General features: G+C 34.0%; 1 protein-coding gene and 1 long non-coding RNA gene across 3 annotated transcripts in view; both read left to right on the top strand.

Moving 5' to 3' along the window:
- EXOC6B (exocyst complex component 6B) overlaps positions 1-20,802 on the top strand; it is a 626,283-nt gene that overhangs the window by 111,113 nt on the left and 494,368 nt on the right. For both annotated transcript variants that reach the window (XM_074332164.1, XM_074332163.1), the window contains 5 exons: positions 1,240-1,405; positions 6,976-7,023; positions 8,688-8,778; positions 8,886-8,931; positions 20,527-20,731. In XM_074332164.1, coding sequence (XP_074188265.1) covers positions 1,274-1,405; positions 6,976-7,023; positions 8,688-8,778; positions 8,886-8,931; positions 20,527-20,731 — 522 coding nt within the window. In that variant the 5' untranslated portion in view covers positions 1,240-1,273. The remainder of the gene's footprint in view (positions 1-1,239; positions 1,406-6,975; positions 7,024-8,687; positions 8,779-8,885; positions 8,932-20,526; positions 20,732-20,802) is intronic.
- Positions 1,412-3,613, top strand: LOC141571564 (uncharacterized). The gene is made up of 2 exons (XR_012496402.1): positions 1,412-1,841; positions 1,894-3,613. It is a non-coding gene; the product is annotated as an uncharacterized LOC141571564 (long non-coding RNA).

Below are 20,802 nucleotides of genomic sequence, written 5' to 3'. Positions count from 1 at the left end.
CTAATATTGAGTAGAATCTGCTTATGCCATTTATGTTGATGAATTTTCAGTGGTTATTCCTCTCCTCCAAATGGCAAGGAATGTTGGTGTATTTTCATGGAAACCTTTCTTTTGAAAGGGAAGTAAGATGGTACCTGGAGGGAAATGTGTAGATCAGGACATGTTTTTTTCCTTTTTTTTTTCTTTTAATTTGGTCGTGTTTCTTAAAGCCATGTTTATATACCCATGAGGATGATTTAGTAGAGTGGGAGAAATATATGATGCAGGGGAAAGATAAAAGGGAATAATTGCAGGAGTAAAGATCTTGAGACAACAAGGATTGACTGTAGATAAGAACTTGAAATACTTTTTCCATTGTTATAGAAGGGTGGACAGGGTAGGAATTACAGATGTAAGTAGGTTGGTTGATTTTAGTGAGAGAAGATGAAATCATTATCTGTTTTTTTCTGTGGTCAGTAGCTGAGAGTGAGGGGGTGGATGTTTGAGGAGAGGAGAAGCTAAGGCTTTTATACATAGTTATTTTGGAGAATACAAAGTGGTTTTTTGGTGGTGGTGATGGTGGGAGATAGATTTAGTAGTGTTATCTAGCAGTATTCATTGTGCCCACTTTATTTTTTTATTTATTTTTTACTTATACTCTTTTTTTAAAATTTATTTTTTAAATTTATTGGGGTGACAATTGTTAGTAAAATTACATAGATTTCAGGTGTACAATTCTGTATTACATCATCTATAAATCCCACTGTGCGGTCACCACCCAGAGTCAGTTCTCCTTCCATCACCATATATTTGATCACTTTAGATTTGTAGTTACATAGCTGAACGGAGTCTAACCGTATAGAGCTTTTGGTTTTCTCCAGTAGTGTCAGCTTCTTGGGTATAGTTATGGTGTAATGCGAGTTGGTTTTATCCAAAATTGAGTTTTTCTAGGTTAATTTAATTGGGAAAGAAAGGCACAAAGGACTTGTAATTTAGCCTTTGATTTTATGATGAGAAGTCTGCGATGAATACTGTCAAACGCTTAAATATATTTGAATGAATAAGGAAGCAACATTTTGGGTTTTCCTAAAAATAGTTGTCTAGAATTGGGGTGGTATTAATACAGTCGGATTGCTTTGTGCTTTATGTATTTTATCATCTGATTTCCAAATAAGTTTGCTTCTGGGTTTGTAATTTTTTTTCTATTTCTTAGAAGCAAAGCTGGTGTAACCTTTTATGCCATTTTTTTTTTTTTTTAAGGTCTGTCTATGATGGTGAGGAACATGGACGATTCATGGAGAAGCTTGAAACTCGCATCCGCAACCATGACCGAGAAATTGAAAAAATGTGCAACTTTCACTACCAGGGCTTTGTGGACTCTATAACTGAATTGCTGAAAGTGAGAGGAGAAGCCCAGAAACTCAAAGTAAGGAGACTCTGAGAGAGACTTGTGTCTCTGTCCCGTACCTGGATTTCGATCAGCATTAAAGGAATAGAGAGTACATTGCCGGTTATATGTTTGTAGTAGTAAAGATTTTTGTATAGTAAGAAAGGAATTTGTACTGAAACATATATCATTGAGATTATGGCTTTTAGCTAAAAAGAATACTCTTTTTAGTAAAATTTATTTGCAACAACTACATGTAGGCGAGAACCAGAACCAGAATCAGTAATAGTTTCTTTCAAACAGAAGCTCTGTTGACTCTTCATGTCATCCATCTACTTCTTTGCTCGATACAAGCCATCCCTGTAAGGTGATGCTTTTACAGGGCCTGGGTGTAGAAGTCACTGCAGGATGGCAGCCGAAGCCAAAGGAAAAAGATTTCTGATAGTTGTGGAGTGTGTTCTACCAAAGCAGGAAGGTTCTTTCTTTCTTTCTTTTTTTTTTTTTTCTTTTTTTTTTTTTTTAGGAAGGTTCTTTCTTGATATGACAGATTCAGGTTCAGGGAGGGTTAGTCATGTCACACTGGCCCCTAGCATAGCACGTTAACTTGTCTTGGATAACTGACTTTACTTATTGTTCTTAAATCGAACCACTTCACTAAACTCTTCTATTATTTCTAATAATTTGTACTTAGATTTTTTTTTTCTGTATAAACACTTGTATGATCTGCAAATAATAACAGCTTTCTTTCCTTCTTTCCAGTCCTTATCCTTCTAATATCTTTATTTTTTTTCTCTTTCCCCTCTTTGTTTTTTTATTTTGGTCTTTTTAGAATTTGAATGAAAACCCCAAAATAATTTTTCTGGGGCATGGGGTGAACTTGATAGTGAGTGTAAAATTCATATAAAAGAATACATTGGTAAGAAAAGCAAAGAAACAATTTTATCGAGGGAGAAGTGGGCTATTAGATGTTAAATTATGTTTTAAAGGTATAGTGATTTAAAAGCTAGTTTGACTGCAGAATCCGACCTGAACAGACATGAAGCTATCAAACTTCTTAATATATTTTATTTAATGTAAATTTTTGTATTTTGCTTCAGAAATGTTAATGTGTTTGATTATGGGATACTGTCCTAGTACCCACAGGTTATATAATATACAATATGTACCATATTATCTTTATAAAGTCTCCAAAATTTTGAAGTCCAGAACACAGTGGGTCCCAAGGTTTCAAATAAGAATTTATGGACCTATAGAACAACTTTCCAACCATCTCAGGAAATATAATATTGCCAACACAATTAAAGCTCTCTTTTTGTACCCTTCTGAGTTGCTTCCTCCACCCTCCCCTCTTCTGATGTGTTGTTAATATCCTTTAATGCTTAACTAATGTAATTGAAATTAAATTAGATCCCTTTCTCATTCAACATACCAAAATTAATTTCAGATTATCTAAAGAGTTAAGTGTAAAAAATAAAACCATAAAGTAACTAGTAGAAAATATAGATGAATGTTTATGTGATTTTGAGAGCAAGGAATACATTTCTAAAGACAATTTGTAAGCCAGAAAGAAAAAATTGATAGATATGAGAACATTAAAACAAAAGAAGCTTTGCTATATACAGGTTAAAAATTAAAAGGTAAACAAGTAAAAAATATTTGCAAATATATACAAGTAATTGATATCCTTAACATATAAAAAGTCTTTGTAAATTAATAGCAAAATATGAACACTGATAGAAAACTGAGAAATGCACATTAATATACAGTGTACACAAGAAATACAGGGAACTCTACAATTTAGAAATAAAGGAATGCAAATTTGGACAATGATGTGCCATCTAGTAAAATGACAAAGATGAAAAAAATAATATTTAAGATGGAAGATGACACCAATCAATGAGGGAATGCCTCGTTGGAGTATAGATTGTTACGACGTTTGAGAAGAGCAATTTCATTTATCAGTACTTAAAACTCCACATAGTTTTAAGATTTATCCTAAGGTGCATGTACAAGGATGATCTTTTGAGTTTTTTGTAATAGGTTAAACTTTAAAATGTCTCTAAAAGTCATTTAGTAGAGGATTAGTAAAATAAATCACGGTGCATTCATTTAAAAGAAGAATAAACTATAATATATTGTAGAATGATATCTGACAGGGGAAAGTATTAGAAATGTTTGCTTCATGTATAAAGGACATTAAAAAGTATGAACAATTTGATCCTGTTTAAAATAAAAAACTATGCTGAATTTTTGGGGGCTGAACAGCCTCAGATGGACAAAAGTATTTGAAATGTATGAGAACAAAGATGGCGCTCCTGCCAGGAGCTGTGTGCGCTGTTGGTTCTTACTCAGCCATCCCATCTTCCCACCCTCACTCTGGGCTGCTTTTTGTCTATAATCCTTGGACACCTGTGCTCCAAACTTCTCCCTCTGCTTCCTGTGCCCCTTGTCAGTGATGGGCACCAGGATACTCTGTCTCTGGTTACCGACGTAGTCATGTGATGGAGTACTTCCTTGGCAGGTAGCATGGAATGTTACCCGTAATGCTCACCCATTGCTGATATCATGTGCTGGTTGGTACTCATCTTCTCTTCCTTTCCTCACATTGTTTCAAGTTGCAAATTCCTTCAAATTACTCAGGATGCCCCTAAGGGGAAAATGAGAACTGGGGGCTGCCATTTCAGGGTGTTTGGTGGGCTGCTTCTGGCCCTACTCACTCATTCTGAGAATCGAGGGGATAAAGTCTAACAGCACCCCTGGGCACACCTGGGAGGCTCTGCTCTAGGGGGATTCAACCTGGATTAAGAACCTATGAAATGTAGAGGTTCTTGAACTCTAGAAGAGAGTTTAGAAAATGGAAAAGGTTAAGCATTGACTTCTGTCAATATTTTTTAACACAACAATGAAAAGAAACTACATTCTCTAGGATGCCCACTATTTTTTTTTTTTTTTTTTGACTTACAGCTTTATCTAGCTATCATCTATCTATCATCTATCTATATCTATGTAGGTATCTCTATATCACTGAATCAAGAGAAGTAGCATCCTAGAGAAGCAGTATAGTTTCTTTTCATTGTTATGTTAAAGTATTATTGAAATGGTAATTATCTTTCTTATCAGAAGCATTGTTAGGCTCCTATTGTATTAGGACCTTGGTTTGTATGAAATCAATTTAGTGGGCCATAATCAGTATTTTTAACTAATATTGAAATGAAATGGAATAGAATATAAAATAATAAAGTATATTACATGTAGTAAGGGTATTTGTTTCTTGAAACAATTATTTCTTGAAAATTTTGTTTCAAGGTTTTGTGTGTGTGTGTGTGTGTATTCCCTATACTTGTCTACTGGGATGCAGCATAAAATGTATTTCTTATAATGAGTTTGATGTAAAAAATGTATCAGAGATGGTGTCTTTATATAGGAAAAATTGTATTCTCACAGAGACAATGATGCTGAATTTAGTGGTATTTATGGAAAGTTTAATTTTATGAGATTTCTACTTTAGGATAAAAAATATCTAATTATTCTTGAATAACTGCTGTGAAGGGGATAGATAACACTACTCTCAGTGCAGCCCGCCCCATTTTTATTCACATTGCTTGAAACCTTTTTCTTGTATTGAGCTGATATTAACCTTATTTTCTAGTAACATCCATGTATTGTTTGAGTAATAAGCACTATTTTTAAGCACTACCTTTCTTATAGCTTTTCCGTGTTTGAAGGACAGCTTTCGTTCAGGTCTGGTGTATAGTGTCTCCAAATGAATATTTCCCCTCTCTTTGGGCTAAAAATTCTTTTAGCTGTTTTCCATGTGTTGTAGCTTTGACTCTCTCTCCAAATGTAGTCACATCTGATCACGCTTCAGTTTGTCAATGGCCTTCCTAAAATATGGCGTCTGAATGTAATTCTCATAGTGTGATCTTAAAGCCTTACCATCTCACTTATTTTAGACAAGGATCAGCAAACTATGTTTTGCAGGCCAAATCCAGCTTGCCTCCTATTTTTGTTAATAAAATTTTATTGGGACACAGTAATGCCCATTCATATACGTTATGTTTATGGGCTGCACTACTGCTACAATGGCAGAGTTGAGTAGTTGCATCAGAGACTATCTACCTGTCCATTTTCAAAAACAGTTTGCAGACTCCTGTTTTAGATAATACTTCTATTACCATTGTCTCTGATCAGCATTTTGGATGGTTATATCATGCTCTGAATTCACGTTGGGCTCACAGTCCAATGAAAACAACTGTTTCACCTGTGGTGATATTAAATAAATAATAAAGAGGGAATTTGAGGGTTTCTTGCTTCTTTTTCTGATACTTTATAAAGACTTTTTGGAGGTCAGATTTCATTTTGTCTTTGAGTGGGGGTATGTGTGATAATCGCCTCTGAAAATGATAGTCCAGGTATAGTTTATAGTTTAGGGTAGAGTTTTCAAAGGTATGCTCCTGAAAAGCTAGTTTCTTGATATGATTTATTCTCAATAAAAGGGTGTTTTTTGTTAAATGTTGAAACTTATGTTAAATAAGTTTGGAAAACACGCTATATGAAATCCTCATCTTGGGTATTCATTGTGCATGTAGAATATTAAAAGCTTCAAGAAATCCTGAATAAATTATCCTGTGGTATTTCCCATACGTACCTGTGTGTGTGTGTGTGTGTGTGTGTGTGTGTGTGTGTGTACGTACGCACATATGTGCACTTCTGTGCGTGTGCAAAATACCTATTAACTAATATTCCTTAGGGTTTTAAGGGACATAATAGGAAATGCTGAAGTAAGGGAATGCCGTGAAAGTATAAGGAGTGACAGTTATTGGTGGAAGGTTAGAAAGCCTGTGTTAAAGAAACTTTGAGAAGTTCAAATTGCTCATTTTGATAATGTCTGAGATGGTGAAGAAATTACTATTCTACACACTTAAATTTTTTTATATCAATTGAGTCTTCAAAAGTGGAAACCAAAAAAAGTGGTACCAATCCCTTTAAATTATGAACTCTAGGTAATGTTAAGGCTTGTTCACATAGTTTTGACTATCTGATGGAGGGATTAATTTAGAAAAATGGGAATGGAGGTGTTACAAGTTAAGAATTAATGATCCTAAAAGAATTAAGATAAAACATTTTGTTTTAATATTAGGATAATAAATGGGGAAAATTTGACCTGAGTTAAAAAGTTCAATTTATATTCAAGTTCTCCAGGAGTGTATTGGTGAAGAGAGGAATGTCTATGATAACATTTGTTTTTTGCTACACATAGTAGAGATGGTAAGTTTCTTTGTGTGGGTTATTTTTTCTATTTTAATTTTTCTTTTCTTTTCGGAATTAAAGTACGGTCTTTAGTCATTATGGTATCTTAGTTTGGAATACTCCACACTGAACATATCTCTCGGTACATTTTTCTTTCCATTGTTGAAAAGGCTGTGCAACATTTAGTAGAAAAGCTGATATAATTTAAATGCAAGAGGATGCCACCAAACCAAAATGTGGTGGAATCCTGAAACTATCTGAATACCGACCCTTAGTCTTTTCATTGTAAATTTTGATTTTATCCAAACTGTTGTTTAAATGTTTGTTTTTCATGAGTTTAAATTGTCTTCTCTCCACAGAATCAAGTGACGGATACTAATAGAAAACTACAACATGAGGGGAAGGAAGTAAGGCCAGTTTACCTTTTGAAAAAATCTTTTCTTTCTGTCCTTCTCTTTTGATGACTGTCTTCCTGATGTAGTGGCTTGTAAGACCATAAGCAGTATGTTGGAGGAGCTTGGACATTATTGTTGCTTCTCCTAATGTTTATCTGAATTAAGTGACTGTAGCCACTTGAAAGCTTAGCGAGAGAGGATGTAGCCTACTTGAGCTGTGTTTTTAAATCACTTGAGTAGTCATAATACGGCCACTGCTGTTCCCTCTGCCTGGAATGCTTTTTTCCCAATATTTACCTACTTTAGACCTTGCTGTTTTGTTAGCTTCTTAATGCGGCCTTTTCTAACTACCATATTTGAAATTGCAATCTGAAACTGCAATTTCTGTCAACCCGCCGTATTTTTATCTTTCCTGCTTTATTTTTCTTAATTGCACCTATCCTGCTCTGCTATATGTTTTTACTTATACATTTTTTTTTCTGTTTCTTTCCATTAGAAATTAAGCTCCATGTGGTCAGGCATTTTAGTTTGTTTTATTTATTGCCATATCCCCTCTATCTGTCTAGACAGTAATGGGCATAAAGTGGGTGCTCCATAAATATTTGTTTAAAAAATGAATCATTGATTACATTAATTGATATACTCACCATTTAAATCATCACAGTTTGCAAGATTACTTTACATGCATTTTTCTCACTTGATCCTCATGGCAGACCTATGACAAAGTCAAGACAGGTATTGTCACTATTTTCTTGATGAGGAAACTAAAACATGTGATTTGCTAATGTGTACATAGTAATTGCCAAGTCTGAAAACTCAAGTTTTCTGACTTGTATGTAGTCCATTTCTGTTCTCTGTACTGTGCACCTTCCTTATTGCCTAATATTTATTGTTTAATTTTAATAATCTTTAAGATTAGCTCGTGGTTGTTTTATCATTGACTTAATCAGGGACATTCTTTTTTGTTCTCTTTTGCTTGGTATCTAGACAGATAACATTTTTAGATATGAATATGGGATGAGAACTATAGGAGGCTATGTAGGTAGATTATTGCTTTTTAAAAGTTTGTCTCATTTTAAATTATGCAGAGATTGTAGTTTCTTCTAGTTATATTGTGGTATGACTTTAGACGGAAGCCTTTCAAAACAGCTTTGAGAAGAAAAGTGAGTTACTCTTCACTAAACTGGAACTCTTGGAAAAGCCACAACTTCTAAGTGTGTGGCTTATTTGTTGAAATCGAGATTTAGTTGAAGATTACTTTCAAGACTCATTCGAAGCTGTATAGGAAGGACTATTTTCCTCTAGGACTCTAGCACTGATGTAAGAAATATGGGATCTTCTCAGGAGAGAGATGAAACCATAAATCATGAAGAGTCTGAATAGCGTCTGGAGAAAATCTGCAAATTTTTTTTCTCTTGGATAGCCTCTGAATTTTAGGATTTCATTTTACGTATCCTTTCCTCGTATAGTATGTATCTTGGGGAGAAAGTAGGAAACCATGCAGGAATGTTTTACTTGTTCAGAAAGGCAGTTCCTTAGTCCACTTGGCACATCTTACTATGAAACTGTCTGGGATTTTCTGATGAATTGAACACAGGGTGGAAAAATGTGACTGAAAGGTTTTTATTTACAGCTATTGGCATAATTCTTTTTTTTTTTCCCCTCCTTTTGCCAAGCTGGTAATAGCAATGGAAGAGCTGAAGCAGTGTCGACTACAACAGAGAAATATTTCTGCTACTGTTGATAAATTAATGCTGTGTCTTCCAGGTGAGGAACTGGAAATGGAGTAAAATTCTTGATCCAATTCTTTTAGCTTTAGTTTTTCACTTTCTTTAAATAATGCTGGTGTGCTCTTTTTTCCTTTCTCTTTCAAGTCCTGGAGATGTATAGCAAACTGAGGGACCAGATGAAAACTAAAAGGTAAGATTTTTTTATTGAATACATTTTATTATCTAAAATTTGTCATTTAGAATATTTTTAAGGCATATATTTAATATAACCCTTAGAAAAATAATTAAGTTCATGTAACATCCTGTCTAGCCTTGTGTATGTCTATTGATTTATCCTGAGACTTATTTATATATACTAGTGGTATGCTGATGTGTTTTGTCATGTATTATGTTTAATAAAACACACTACTCATAGTTGGAGTTTTAGAAGACCCAGTCTTTCAGGGGAAAAGCATATACCTGTTTTAGTCAGGGTTCTCCATTGGAATAGAACCAGTAGTGCATGTGTGAGTGAGTCTGTGTGTGTGTGTGTGTATGTGTGTGTCTGTGTGTAGACATAGAGAGAGATTGATTTACTTTAAGGAATTGGTTCCCGTGATTATGGAGCCTGGAAAGTCCAAAATTTGCAGAGTAGGCTGGTATACTAGAATGCCACGGAAGAGTAAATATTGTAGCCTGAGCCTGAAGGCAGTCTGCTGGCAGAATATCCTCTTCCCTGGGGGTAGTCAGTCATTTTTCTATTAAGGCCTTTAACTGATTGAATGAAGCCCACTTCATTATGGAGAGTGATGTTCTTTACTCAGAGTCTGTTGATTTCAGTGTTAATAATTTCATCTAAAAAAAATACCTTCATAGAAATACCTGGAATAATATTTGACCAAATACCTGGTTACTGTGGCCTAGCCAAGTTGACACACAAAATTAACCGTTACGAGGGACAAGGTCAAGGTTAAATTCAGAGGTTTCCTTTCCTATGTGTTGTTTTCTTCTGTTTGTTCCAGAAGAGACTCTACAGTGACTCTTTGGCTCTTCTTCCCAAACTAGAGTAAGCATCCCCACCCTCTCTGCCCTGGGGTACCTTGCAGCAGGATGGAAGCTGCAGGATAAATGGGACACATCTTCCTGGAATGTTTATTTTAGGAAAAAGTATAGAATGTAAATGTATTTAATATTGAAATAAGAATAGAAATATTATGAATAAAAATTTTTAGCATTTTAAAGCTAAAAAAAGCATAAGGCATCAACATTTTTTGAATTTCTTAGGATTGTTTCCCAGATACCCTTCACCCCAGAAGACATGTCTATAAGCCTATATACACTAAAGAACATAGGTAGAACAATAGACTGAGATATTCAATGAAATACATCAGTAGTGTGATTTTTCTGACAACATTTTTTTGTAAAATTCTAAAATTACAGAGAATAAAACATGCTTGTAGGCCAACTTCTCTGAATTAACAGATGTTAATTAAAAACAGTTTTCCTGTTTTGATTCAGGTATATATAAATATATCTATTTGAAGCACATATATTAACATATGTGGATAGAGAGAGGTAAAGATACACATTTTTTAAAACTACAGATAAAACTTAGGTCCCTTTCCTCAGTCTTATTCTTTTCCATACTCCCCTTAGGCAACCAGTGTCATAAATTTGATGAGTGTCCTTTTTTTTTTTATTTTTTATTTTTATTGGGGAAGGGAAACAGGACTTTATTGGGGAACAGTGTGTACTTCCAGAATTGTTTTCCAAGTCAAGTTGTTGTCCTTTCAATCTTAGTTGTGTAGGGTGCCGTTCAGCAAGTTGTCCTTTCAGTCTTAGTTGTGGAGGGCGCAGCTCAGTTCCAGGTCCAGTTGCCGTTGCTAGTTGCAGGGGGCACAGCCCACCATCCCTTGCGGGAGTCGAACCGCAACCTTGTGGTTGAGAGGACACGCGCCAACCAACTGAGCCATCTGGGAGCTCAGTAGAAGCTCAGCTCAAGGTGCCAAGTTCAACCTTAGTTGCAGGGGGCGGAGCCCACCATCCCTTGCGGGACTCGAGGAATTGAACTGGCAACCTTGTGGTTGAGAGCCCACTGGCCCATGTGGGAATCGAACCGGCAGCCTTCGGAGTTAGGAGCATGGAGCTCTAACCGCCTGAGCCACCGGGCCGGCCCAATGAGTGTCCTTTTGGTCCATGTTTTTAATATCTATAAATCATATGTTGTATTATTTTGTATTTTTAAAAACATTTACATGAATGGTTCTCAGTTCTCATTTTTTTAAAGATTCATTTATTCATTCATTTAACAAAAATGAATGGAGTACCTAATGTATGCTAGTATTGCTCTTGGTGGGATACAGCTCTGAACAAATCAAATAAAAATATCTGCTCTTAGGGGGCTTACGTACTAGTAGAGGACTTATTCTTTTATGTATCTAGATCTAGTTCCCTTAGTTTAATTACTCTATAGTCCATTATATGAAAAATTCACATTTCATCTCACAGTTCTAGTGGTTTTCAGAAGTGCTGTTCACCAATATTTCTAATTGACCCTTCTGTTGGCACACAGTAGGATTATATTTCCTGGGCTCCCTTGGGCGATGTGACTATTTCTGGCTGATCAGATGTGAGTAGAAGTGAAGAGTGTTACTTTTGGGCTTAGCAGTTAATTTGCAGTGCAAGTCCCTCCAGAGTTGTTTTCCCTTGGACATGACAAATAGTAACTTTCAAGATGGCGTTTGAATTCCAGAGTATTTTGTAATGAGCAGCTCTTCCCTGCCACCCTGTTATGGATGTATAACATGAGTAAGCCATAAATCTTTTTTTTAAAGCTACTGAGAATTTTGGGATTGTTGTTACTATAGGATAAATTTCCTGACTGATTCTATGAAGTACATTTGGTATGTTTCTAATTCCCTGTTTCCCTGAAAATAAGACCTAGCCAGACAATCAGCTCTAATGTGTCTTTTGGAGCAAAAATTAATATAAGACCCAGTATTATGTTATATTATATTATACCTGGTCTTATGTTATATTATATTATATTATATTATATTATATTATATTATATTATATTACATTATATTGTATTATATTGTATTATATTATATTAGACCCAGTCTTATAATAAATTAAGACTGGGTCTTATATTGATTTTTGCTCCAAAAGACCCATTAGAGCTGATTGTCCGGCTAGGTCTTATTTCCGGGAAACAAGGTTGTTTGCTCTGCAGATAATGGTACAATAAATATCCTTGTTCATGCCTCTTTGGGCACACATTCAAGGTTTCTTGAGAACAGTGCTCTTCAAATGTTGCTGTGTTTACAAATTACATGGGGGTTTGTTAAATGTAGATTCTGATTCAGTAGGTCTGGAATCATTCCTGAGATTCTGCATTTCTACCAAGCTTTGAGGTAATGCCAGTTCTGCTGGTCTAGGTTTATACCTAAAAGGAGATCAAAGAAAGGGTGTGAATATCTTTGATCTTAATTAACTACATGCTGCTCTCCAAAGTTATTTACCAATTTCACCATCATTTTATTGGAAGTCCTGTTACTCCACCTCTTGGTAGCATCATCTGTATCTTTTTTCAAACTTCTTGGTTTTTAGAAGTCGATGATTGTGAAATGATAGACAATAGTTCCGATTTTTCTTTTTCTTTTATTTTTTTAAACTTTATTTTTCAATTATAGTTGACATTCAATATTATGTTAGTTTCAGGTATATAGCATAGTGCTTACACATTACATAACTTAACTGAGGTATCCCCAATGAGTCTAATATCACCTGACACCATACATAGTTACTCCAGTATTATTGAGTATATGTCCTATGCTGTACTTTATGTTACTGTGACTATTTTGTAACTACCAATTTGTACTTCCCTTCACCTTTTCACCCAGGCCCCAAATCCCCCTCCTATCTGTCAATCGTCAGTTTGTTCTCTGTATCTATGAGTCTGTTTCTGTTTTGTTTATTTTGTTCTTTAGATTCCACATATAAGTGAGATTATATGGCATTAGTGTTTCTCAGTGTGACTTATTTCACTTGGATACCTTTTCCCATTATATCCCGCAAATATTTTACTAATTTATTTTAAAAAGCATCTTTAGGTTTTATTGAGTTTATCCCTGTTGTTTTCTGTTGTTTCTTTTACTGATATCTGCTATTATCTCTAGTATTGCCTTTCTCCTGCTTATTTGGGGTTTAATTTGCTCTTTTTTTAGCTTTATAAGGTAGAGGCCTAGAGCATTGATTTTTGGTTCTTTTCTATTGTAGCTATTGTGTACATTTCTCTCTAAGCAGTGCTTTAACTGAATCTTACATATTTTATGATTTTTTTCAAATATTTTCTAATTTCTTTTGTAATTTAAAAAATTTAATTCACTGATTATTTAGAAATGAATTGATTAATTTCCAAATATTAGGGGATTTTCATATTTTTCAAAATTTATTTGTAATTTTTCAAAATGTATTTGTTATTGTGTTCATGAATGTAAAATGTATGATTTCAACCTTTTATGTTTGTTGAGACTTGTTTTATGGCCAGCATATGGTCTATTTTGGTGAAAATTCCATGTACACTTCAAATTAATATATATTCACTTATTGAGTGGAACATTCTTTAACGGTCGTTTAGGTTCACTTGGTTGATAGTGTTCAGGTTTTCTACATCCTAATTTTTTATTTGTTTGTCATTTGCTAACAAAGGAGTGTTGAAATTACCTATTATGTTGTCTTCTTCCTGTTCTTTGCACTTTTGCTACCATGTTTCCCCGAAAATAAGACCTAGCCGGACAATCAGCTCTAATGCGTCTTTTGGAGCAAAAATTCGTATAAGACCTGATATTATAATATGTTGTGTTATGTTATATTATAAAGACCTGGTATTATGTTATATTATGTCATGTCATGTCATGTCATGTCATGTCATGCCATGCCATGCCATGCCATGCCATGCCATGTCATAGTAAAGACCCGTCTTATAGAAAAATGAGACAGGGTCTTATATTAATTTTTGCTCCAAAAGATGCATTAGAGCTGATTGTCCGGCTATGTCTTGTTTTCTGGGAAACACGGTATGTGTGTTTGGAAGCTCTCTTATTGGATGCATACACATTTAGCATTGTTATGTCTTCTTGATGAAATAACCCATTTATTGCTATGGAAGGATCTTCTTTATCCCTGGTAATATTCCTTTTTCTGAAATATATATTTGGTATTAATATAGCCACTGTTGCTTTCATTTTGTTTAATCTTTACAGTCTCTTTAAAAATTTTTTTTCATGTGAAGTATTTTTAACAGCTCTATTAAGATATAATTCAGATACTATTCAATCCATCCATTTAAAATTACAATTCAGTGGCTTTTAGTGTATTCACAGCATTGTGCAACCATCACTATTATCAATTTAGAATGTTTTTATTCTTCTCCAAAGACACTCTGAGTTTCCTCGCCATCACTATCCAATAATCCTCTCCTGGTCCCTGCCCTCCCTTGACAGCTACTGGGAACCACTGATTTCCTTTCTGTCTCTATAGATTTGCCTATTCTAGAATTTCATATAAGTGAATCATACAATATGTGGTTCTTTGTGATTGGCTTCTTTCTTTTAACATAATGTTTTTAAGGTTCATTCATGTTGTACTGTATACCAGTCTTTAATTTCTTTTTATTGCTGAATGATATTCCATTATAGGGATATATCACATGCTATTTATCCATTCATCATATATTTATGAACATTTGGGTTGTTTTCACTTTTTGGCTTTTATGAATAATGCTGCTATAACTTTTTGTTTACAAGGTGTTGTGTTGAGATATGTTTTCATTTGTCTTGGTTATATACCTAGGAATGGAATTACTGGATCATGTGGTAACACTATGTTTAACCATTTGAGGAACTGCTAGACTGTTTTCCAAAGCAGCTATATTTTTATGTTCTCACCAGCAGCATGTGAGGATTTTCAACTTCTGCACATCCTAGTCTATACTTATTATTGTCTTTTTTTTGATTATGGCCATTTTGGTGGGTGTGAAATGGTAGCTCATTGTTCATCTGCATTTTTGAAAAAATATTTTTGATGTGCATAGAAATCTAGGTTTATAGATTCATTCGTTCTTAAAATGTTATTCTTTGTCTTTTGGCTTATGTAGTTTCTGAGGAGAGGTATGTAAACAGTCTTACCTTTGTTGTCCCTGTGTACTTAAGGTGTCATTTCTCCAGCTGTTTTAAAACTTTTGCCTTTTTCATTTGTTCTCAGCAATTCGATTTTGATGCACTTTGTTGTTAATACATGTGCATGCTTGCATGTGTGTATGTATTCTGCTTGTGGTTTGTTTAGCTTCTTGGATTTGTGGGCTTATAATTTTCGTAAAATCTGGAAAATGTTTGGATAGTATTTTTCCAAACATTTTTTTTCTGTCCTTTTTTATCCTTATTCAGAGACTTAAAGTATATCTATGTTGGATAACTTTATGTAAACACACAGGTGACTTAAGGATCTATTTTTTTACCTCAGTCTTTTTTCCCCTCTGTGCTTTATATGGTATTGATTTTATTGCAATGTTCAAGTGCACTGATCTCTCTCTTTTGCATTGTCTAATCTTTTAAAAATCCCATCAGTGAAATTTCCATTTCAGAGAATATATTTTTCATATTTAGGAGTTCCATTTTTTTTTTAACGTTTTGTTTCTCTTGTTATTTTGTGTCTTTCCTTTTGTGTGTCTTTCTTTAAATACATGTACTGTGTTTCCCTGAAAATAAGACCTAGCCAGACCATCAGCTCTAATGTGTCTTTTGGAGCAAAAATTAATATAAGACCCGGTCTTATTTTACTATAAGACTGGGTCTAATATAACATAAAATATAATATAATATATTATAGTATAAGACTGGGTCTTCTATTAATTTTTGCTCAAAAAGACGCATTAGAGCTGATGGTCCGGCTAGGTCTTGTTTTCGGGGAAACAGGGTATGTAGCTTGACTATCTGTTTTCATGTACTTTTTGCTAGTTCAGTCGCTTTTGGCATTTTGGATCTCTTTCTGCAGACCGATTTTGTTTTCCCTCATTATAGGTCAGTTTTTTAGTTCTTATCATGTCTAGTAATTTTTTTTAAACATTTTATTGGGGAAGGGGAACAGGACTTTTATTGGGGAACAGTGTGTACTTCCAGGACTTTTTTTCCAAGTCACGTTATCCTTTCAATCTTAGTTGTGGAGGGTGCCGTTCAGCTTCAAGTTGTTGTCCTTTCAGTCTTAGCTCAGCTCCAGGTCCAGTTACCATTGCTAGTTGCAGGGGGCGCAGCCCACCATCCCTTGTGGGACTCGAGGAGTTGAACTGGGAACCTTGTGGTTGAGAGCCCACTGGTCCATGTGGGAATCGAACTGGCAGCCTTTGGAGTTAGGAGCACGGAGCTCCAACTGCTTGAGCCACTGGCCCATGTCTAGTAATTTTTGATTGGATAATGGACATTATATTATTTTGACGAGTGTCTGGATTTTGGGGGGCTTTGTTTTTCTCTATTTTATTTTGGCAAACAATTTAGTTTGTGGATCTGTTCAAACCTCATTTTTAAGTTTTGCTAGACCCACCTTCATTTCAGGGGTATTTCAGAGTAGTATTCGTCTTTGCTGAATAACTCAGGAATCCCTAAGAACTCTTCACTTTGGCTGTTCAGAGTCTGAATATTTCTCTGCCTTGTCTGAGCTCCTGGAAGTGTTTATCTTACATTTCCCTCGTGTTTGTCGGTCTCTCCCTCCCTTTCTCCCTTCTCCTCTTTCCCATCCTTCTTTTTGCCTGTCCATGTGGAATTTCACTTTTCCAATGCCTGGCCTCGTACTCAGCAAAGACTCAAAGGAACCCCTGTGTAGATCTCTGCAGTTCTTTTCTGCTCCCTTTGCTCCCTTTTTTTTGAATTCTGCTGCACAACCTCAAGGTGCGTCGGCTTCCTGAACTCCATTCTATCTCTGACTCTAAGGCTATAAGCTGCTAGGTTCTGTTTGTGTTTTCTCTGACTTTGTCCATGATCTAGAGTTACCTTCAGGTAGATAACTCAGGTAATTATGAAACTCATCTTGTTTGTTTCCCTGTTTTCAGACATTACAGTTCTGTGTTACCTGATATCCACTATATGAAAACAGTTGTTTTATATAGTATTTACCAGTATTCTACTTTTAAAAAGTGGGAGTCTGTTCCTTATTACTCCCTCATGGCTGGAAGCCTAGTTATATTTTTTAAAGCTGAAAATACTGCTTATACTACTAGGTTTTATGTTCCCTAAAGAAAGATATCTAGCCATATTTCTATCTTTAGCACATAGAAGGGATTAAATATTTGTTAATTAGTGTTTTTTATTAGGAAAGGCACTAGTATTTCCTGTGGTGCAAGTTTTTATTTCATATTCTTATCATACTCTGAATAAAAAAAAATTCTTATGGGTAGTTGTTATCTGCTTTAAAAGGTCACCTATTAAAATTTTAAAACCATCATTGTGAAAGAGTTTCATACCATGGTAGGAAAGTACCATGGCAAGAAAGTACCAAAATTTGATTTGCCTAGAATCAACATTTCTCTTCTCACGATAGCATTCAACCATGACTAAATTATTCTGACCTTAGTTATCCAATTTGTAGCATTATTTACACCTCTTTTCCTGCTGCCTTTCTTTTTACTCCTTGCTTTTATTTCATGTGCTTTCTTTCTGCTCACATCTCTATTAGGGAGTCTTTATGAAGGGGGACAGGAAGAAATAGCATATACACAAAGGAAACTTAGGAATTTGGCTTTTGATTCAGTTTTAATAATGTTTAGAGGTTGTCAAAAGTAATGTCAAAATCTTGTTTTAGATTTCCATGGCCGTTGGAAGTAGAATTTTTTTTCCTTTGGTGTCTGCTATACAGGTGTTTAATTGACTGTCATTCATTAACCTGTCACTGATATTTGAAATACACCAGAGATTTGAATAATCTTATTGATCTGTTACAGTCAGCGAACATGAATATGGTAGAGAAAAGACAATGGGGAAATAAGGTGACATTCTTTGTTGCCAGGAATCACTGAGTTTTGTACTAATTAGCCTTGAAAAATGTGGAGTTATTTGACAGACCAGATGTTTTCGGCATGCAGCCATGTGTCTCATCAGTGATTGTGCCTTGTGTCCGCAGGCAACATTGTTAGATTTTTCTCATTCTATAAACAATGTTGCAAAATATAACTAAACCCCAAAGTGTGTTTATCTTTTTGGCTTAATTTCTGGCTCTCTATCCATTCTAAAGTTTCTCTCTAGAGGAATTGCATTTTATTGCACATAGGTCTTTGTACCTAATTATAGTATAAACACCATTCTATTTACACTAAACCATGTGAATTGCACTGTTTTTTGAGTATAATTTTTTTTTTTAATAAAAGCAACCATTTCAGGTTATATCTGTACTTTTATTTCTAAATATATGAGAAATAAACCTTTCTTCCCTTCATTTATTTGGACTATGATTTTGATTTTTGGATCATATATGGGAACAACAACAATAACGAAAATAAAACAAGTAAAACCAATCTCTAGTCTTTGGTGTTATTGCTTTGGAAGAGATTAAGTATCTACTGTGAAGTTCATTCTTAAATTCTAAAATAGAGCTATAAATCTTTCATTTATAGGATTGGAACTGAATTTTTCCTGCACTAACTATATTACTGGGAATTAGGGAATTAAAAACATGAAGAAGAAAATTATCAACCATAATGTTGTAAAGGAAAAAAATCATGGTTAAAATTTTTGTATATATTTTTCTAGTCATTTTTTTGTGTACTTATGTGTGTGTGTTGATATTTATCTCATGCATGTGTACATATTCATAATTTACGTATGTATACATATTTATAATTTAGAAAAATGTTATGATTATAATTGTAATTTCTATTTTTTGAAATAATTTTCATTCAATAATATTGTAAACATTTTACTATTTTATTGTAAACATTTTACTATTTTACATGGATATATCATGATGTGTTTAACCAAATCCTTATTAGACATCTAGAGTAGTTTTTATTTGCTATTACAATAAATATAACTTTAATTCAAGAAGCATATGCATTTTTTGTGCATCTAATTGTTTTTTTGGAAATACAACTGTATAGAATGCTTATTTTGGTAAAGTTCTTCACTGGAAACTTATATCAGTAATCCAGATTTGTTTACCAGCAGGCTGTGAATTATCATTTATTGAAACCTCTGATAATACCTATTATCTTTTAAGAAATCTTTGGTAGTTTGAGTGACAAAATTATGTTTTTGACTTGCATTTCTTTACATATCAGTTCAACTTCTTTATTCACATGTTGGCCTTTTTTTCATTCTTCTGTGACTTTTCTTTGTTCATTGCTTTTTAAGAAAAACTCAAGTTTATACGTTGCAAATGATCTTGATCAGATTGTCGTTTCCTTTTTATTCTTGTTATGTCCTTTTTATGCATAACTTATTTTGTTTTTAACTAGTCACCTTTATTACTTAGTTTTATTAATTCTCTTATGCTTTCCTACCTATCAGATAAATATTGTCCCTTTTATTGTTATGAAACATTTATCTGCATCATCAGCAATATTTATTGTCTTAAAATCTGTTTTATCTGATATTAATATAGCTATTCCATCACTTGTATGGTTATTTTTTGCATGCTATATCTTACTCCATTTTGTATCTTTGAATCTAAAGTGTGTTTCTTGTAGACGATATATAGTTGGATTATGCTTTTTAAATCCTGTCTGACAATGTTTGCCTTTTGATTGGACTGCTTATTAGTCCATTTCAATTTAATGTAATTATTAATATGGTTGAATTTGGCTCTTTGTTTTCTATGTCTTTTTTTCTTAATTCTACTTTCTCCCTTTTTTTGTGTGTTATTTTGTAGTGTGCTATTTTAAAATGGCTCTGTTAATTTTTTTTAAATTAAAGTTTATTGGGGTGACAGTTGTCAGTAAAGTTACATAGATTTCAGGTGTACAATTCTGTAATACATCATCTATATATCACATTGTGTGTTCACCACCCAGAGTCAGTTCTCTTTCCATCACCATACATTTGCTCCCCTTTACCCTCATCTACCAGCCTCTCCTGCCTTACCCTCTGGTAACCACTAAACTATTGTCTGTAAGTTTTTGTTTCTTCATTTGTTTGTCTTGTTCTTTTGTTGTTTTCAGTTTTATATGCTATACGTATCAGTGAAAACATATGGTTCTGTACTTTTTCTGATTTATTTCACTTAGCATTATAATCTCAAGATCCATCCATATTGTCACATTAATATTGTTAATGATTAATTTTTGAGTTATTTTCTTAAAGGTTACTCTATGGATTATAATCTGCATCTTAATTTTTCACAGTCCATTTTAGGTCATTGCTGATGTAATTTTCATATACGTATAGTAGTAGTTTTGCTTTAACTTAGCTCCGTTTCTTTCCTTCTCTTTTGTACTATTATTGTCATATATATTATATCTATATATTTTATAAATCCAACAATACAGTGTTATAATCACTTTCAAAAAAGATCTTATATTTTAATGAAATTAAAAGAAGAAAAGAGAAAAGTCTTTTTTGATTATAACTTACTAGTCTTTCAATGCATATATTAATTGTTAATAATTTGAGATTTTCCATTTATATTTTTATTCAATTTTAATACTGGATTTGTCTTAATGTAAAGTGAAAATTAATTCAGGCTAGAAATTTTGCCTGAAGAATATATCTGTGTCCCTAAGGAAGACTGAGTTGAGCTAAAGGTGATACAATTCCTTTTATAGGCATTATCCTGCACTGAAAACTCTGGAACATCTAGAGCATACCTATCTGCCTCAAGTAAGCCACTATCGATTCTGCAAGGTGATGGTGGACAACATTCCCAAGCTTCGAGAAGAAATTAAGGATGTTTCTATGTCTGATCTCAAAGACTTTCTGGAGAGTATCCGCAAACATTCAGACAAAATTGGAGAGACTGCCATGAAGCAAGTAGGTCTTGGGTTTATGATAGGTTGGCCAATGACTTTGCAAGTATTCTGTTAAACACAACTTTCTTTTTC

This window comes from Rhinolophus sinicus, linkage group LG05, assembly GCF_036562045.2.
Source record: "Rhinolophus sinicus isolate RSC01 linkage group LG05, ASM3656204v1, whole genome shotgun sequence".
Classification (NCBI taxonomy): Eukaryota; Metazoa; Chordata; class Mammalia; order Chiroptera; family Rhinolophidae; genus Rhinolophus; species Rhinolophus sinicus.
Note: the sequence above shows the minus strand (reverse complement) of the source record. Positions and strands in the feature narration are given on the sequence as shown.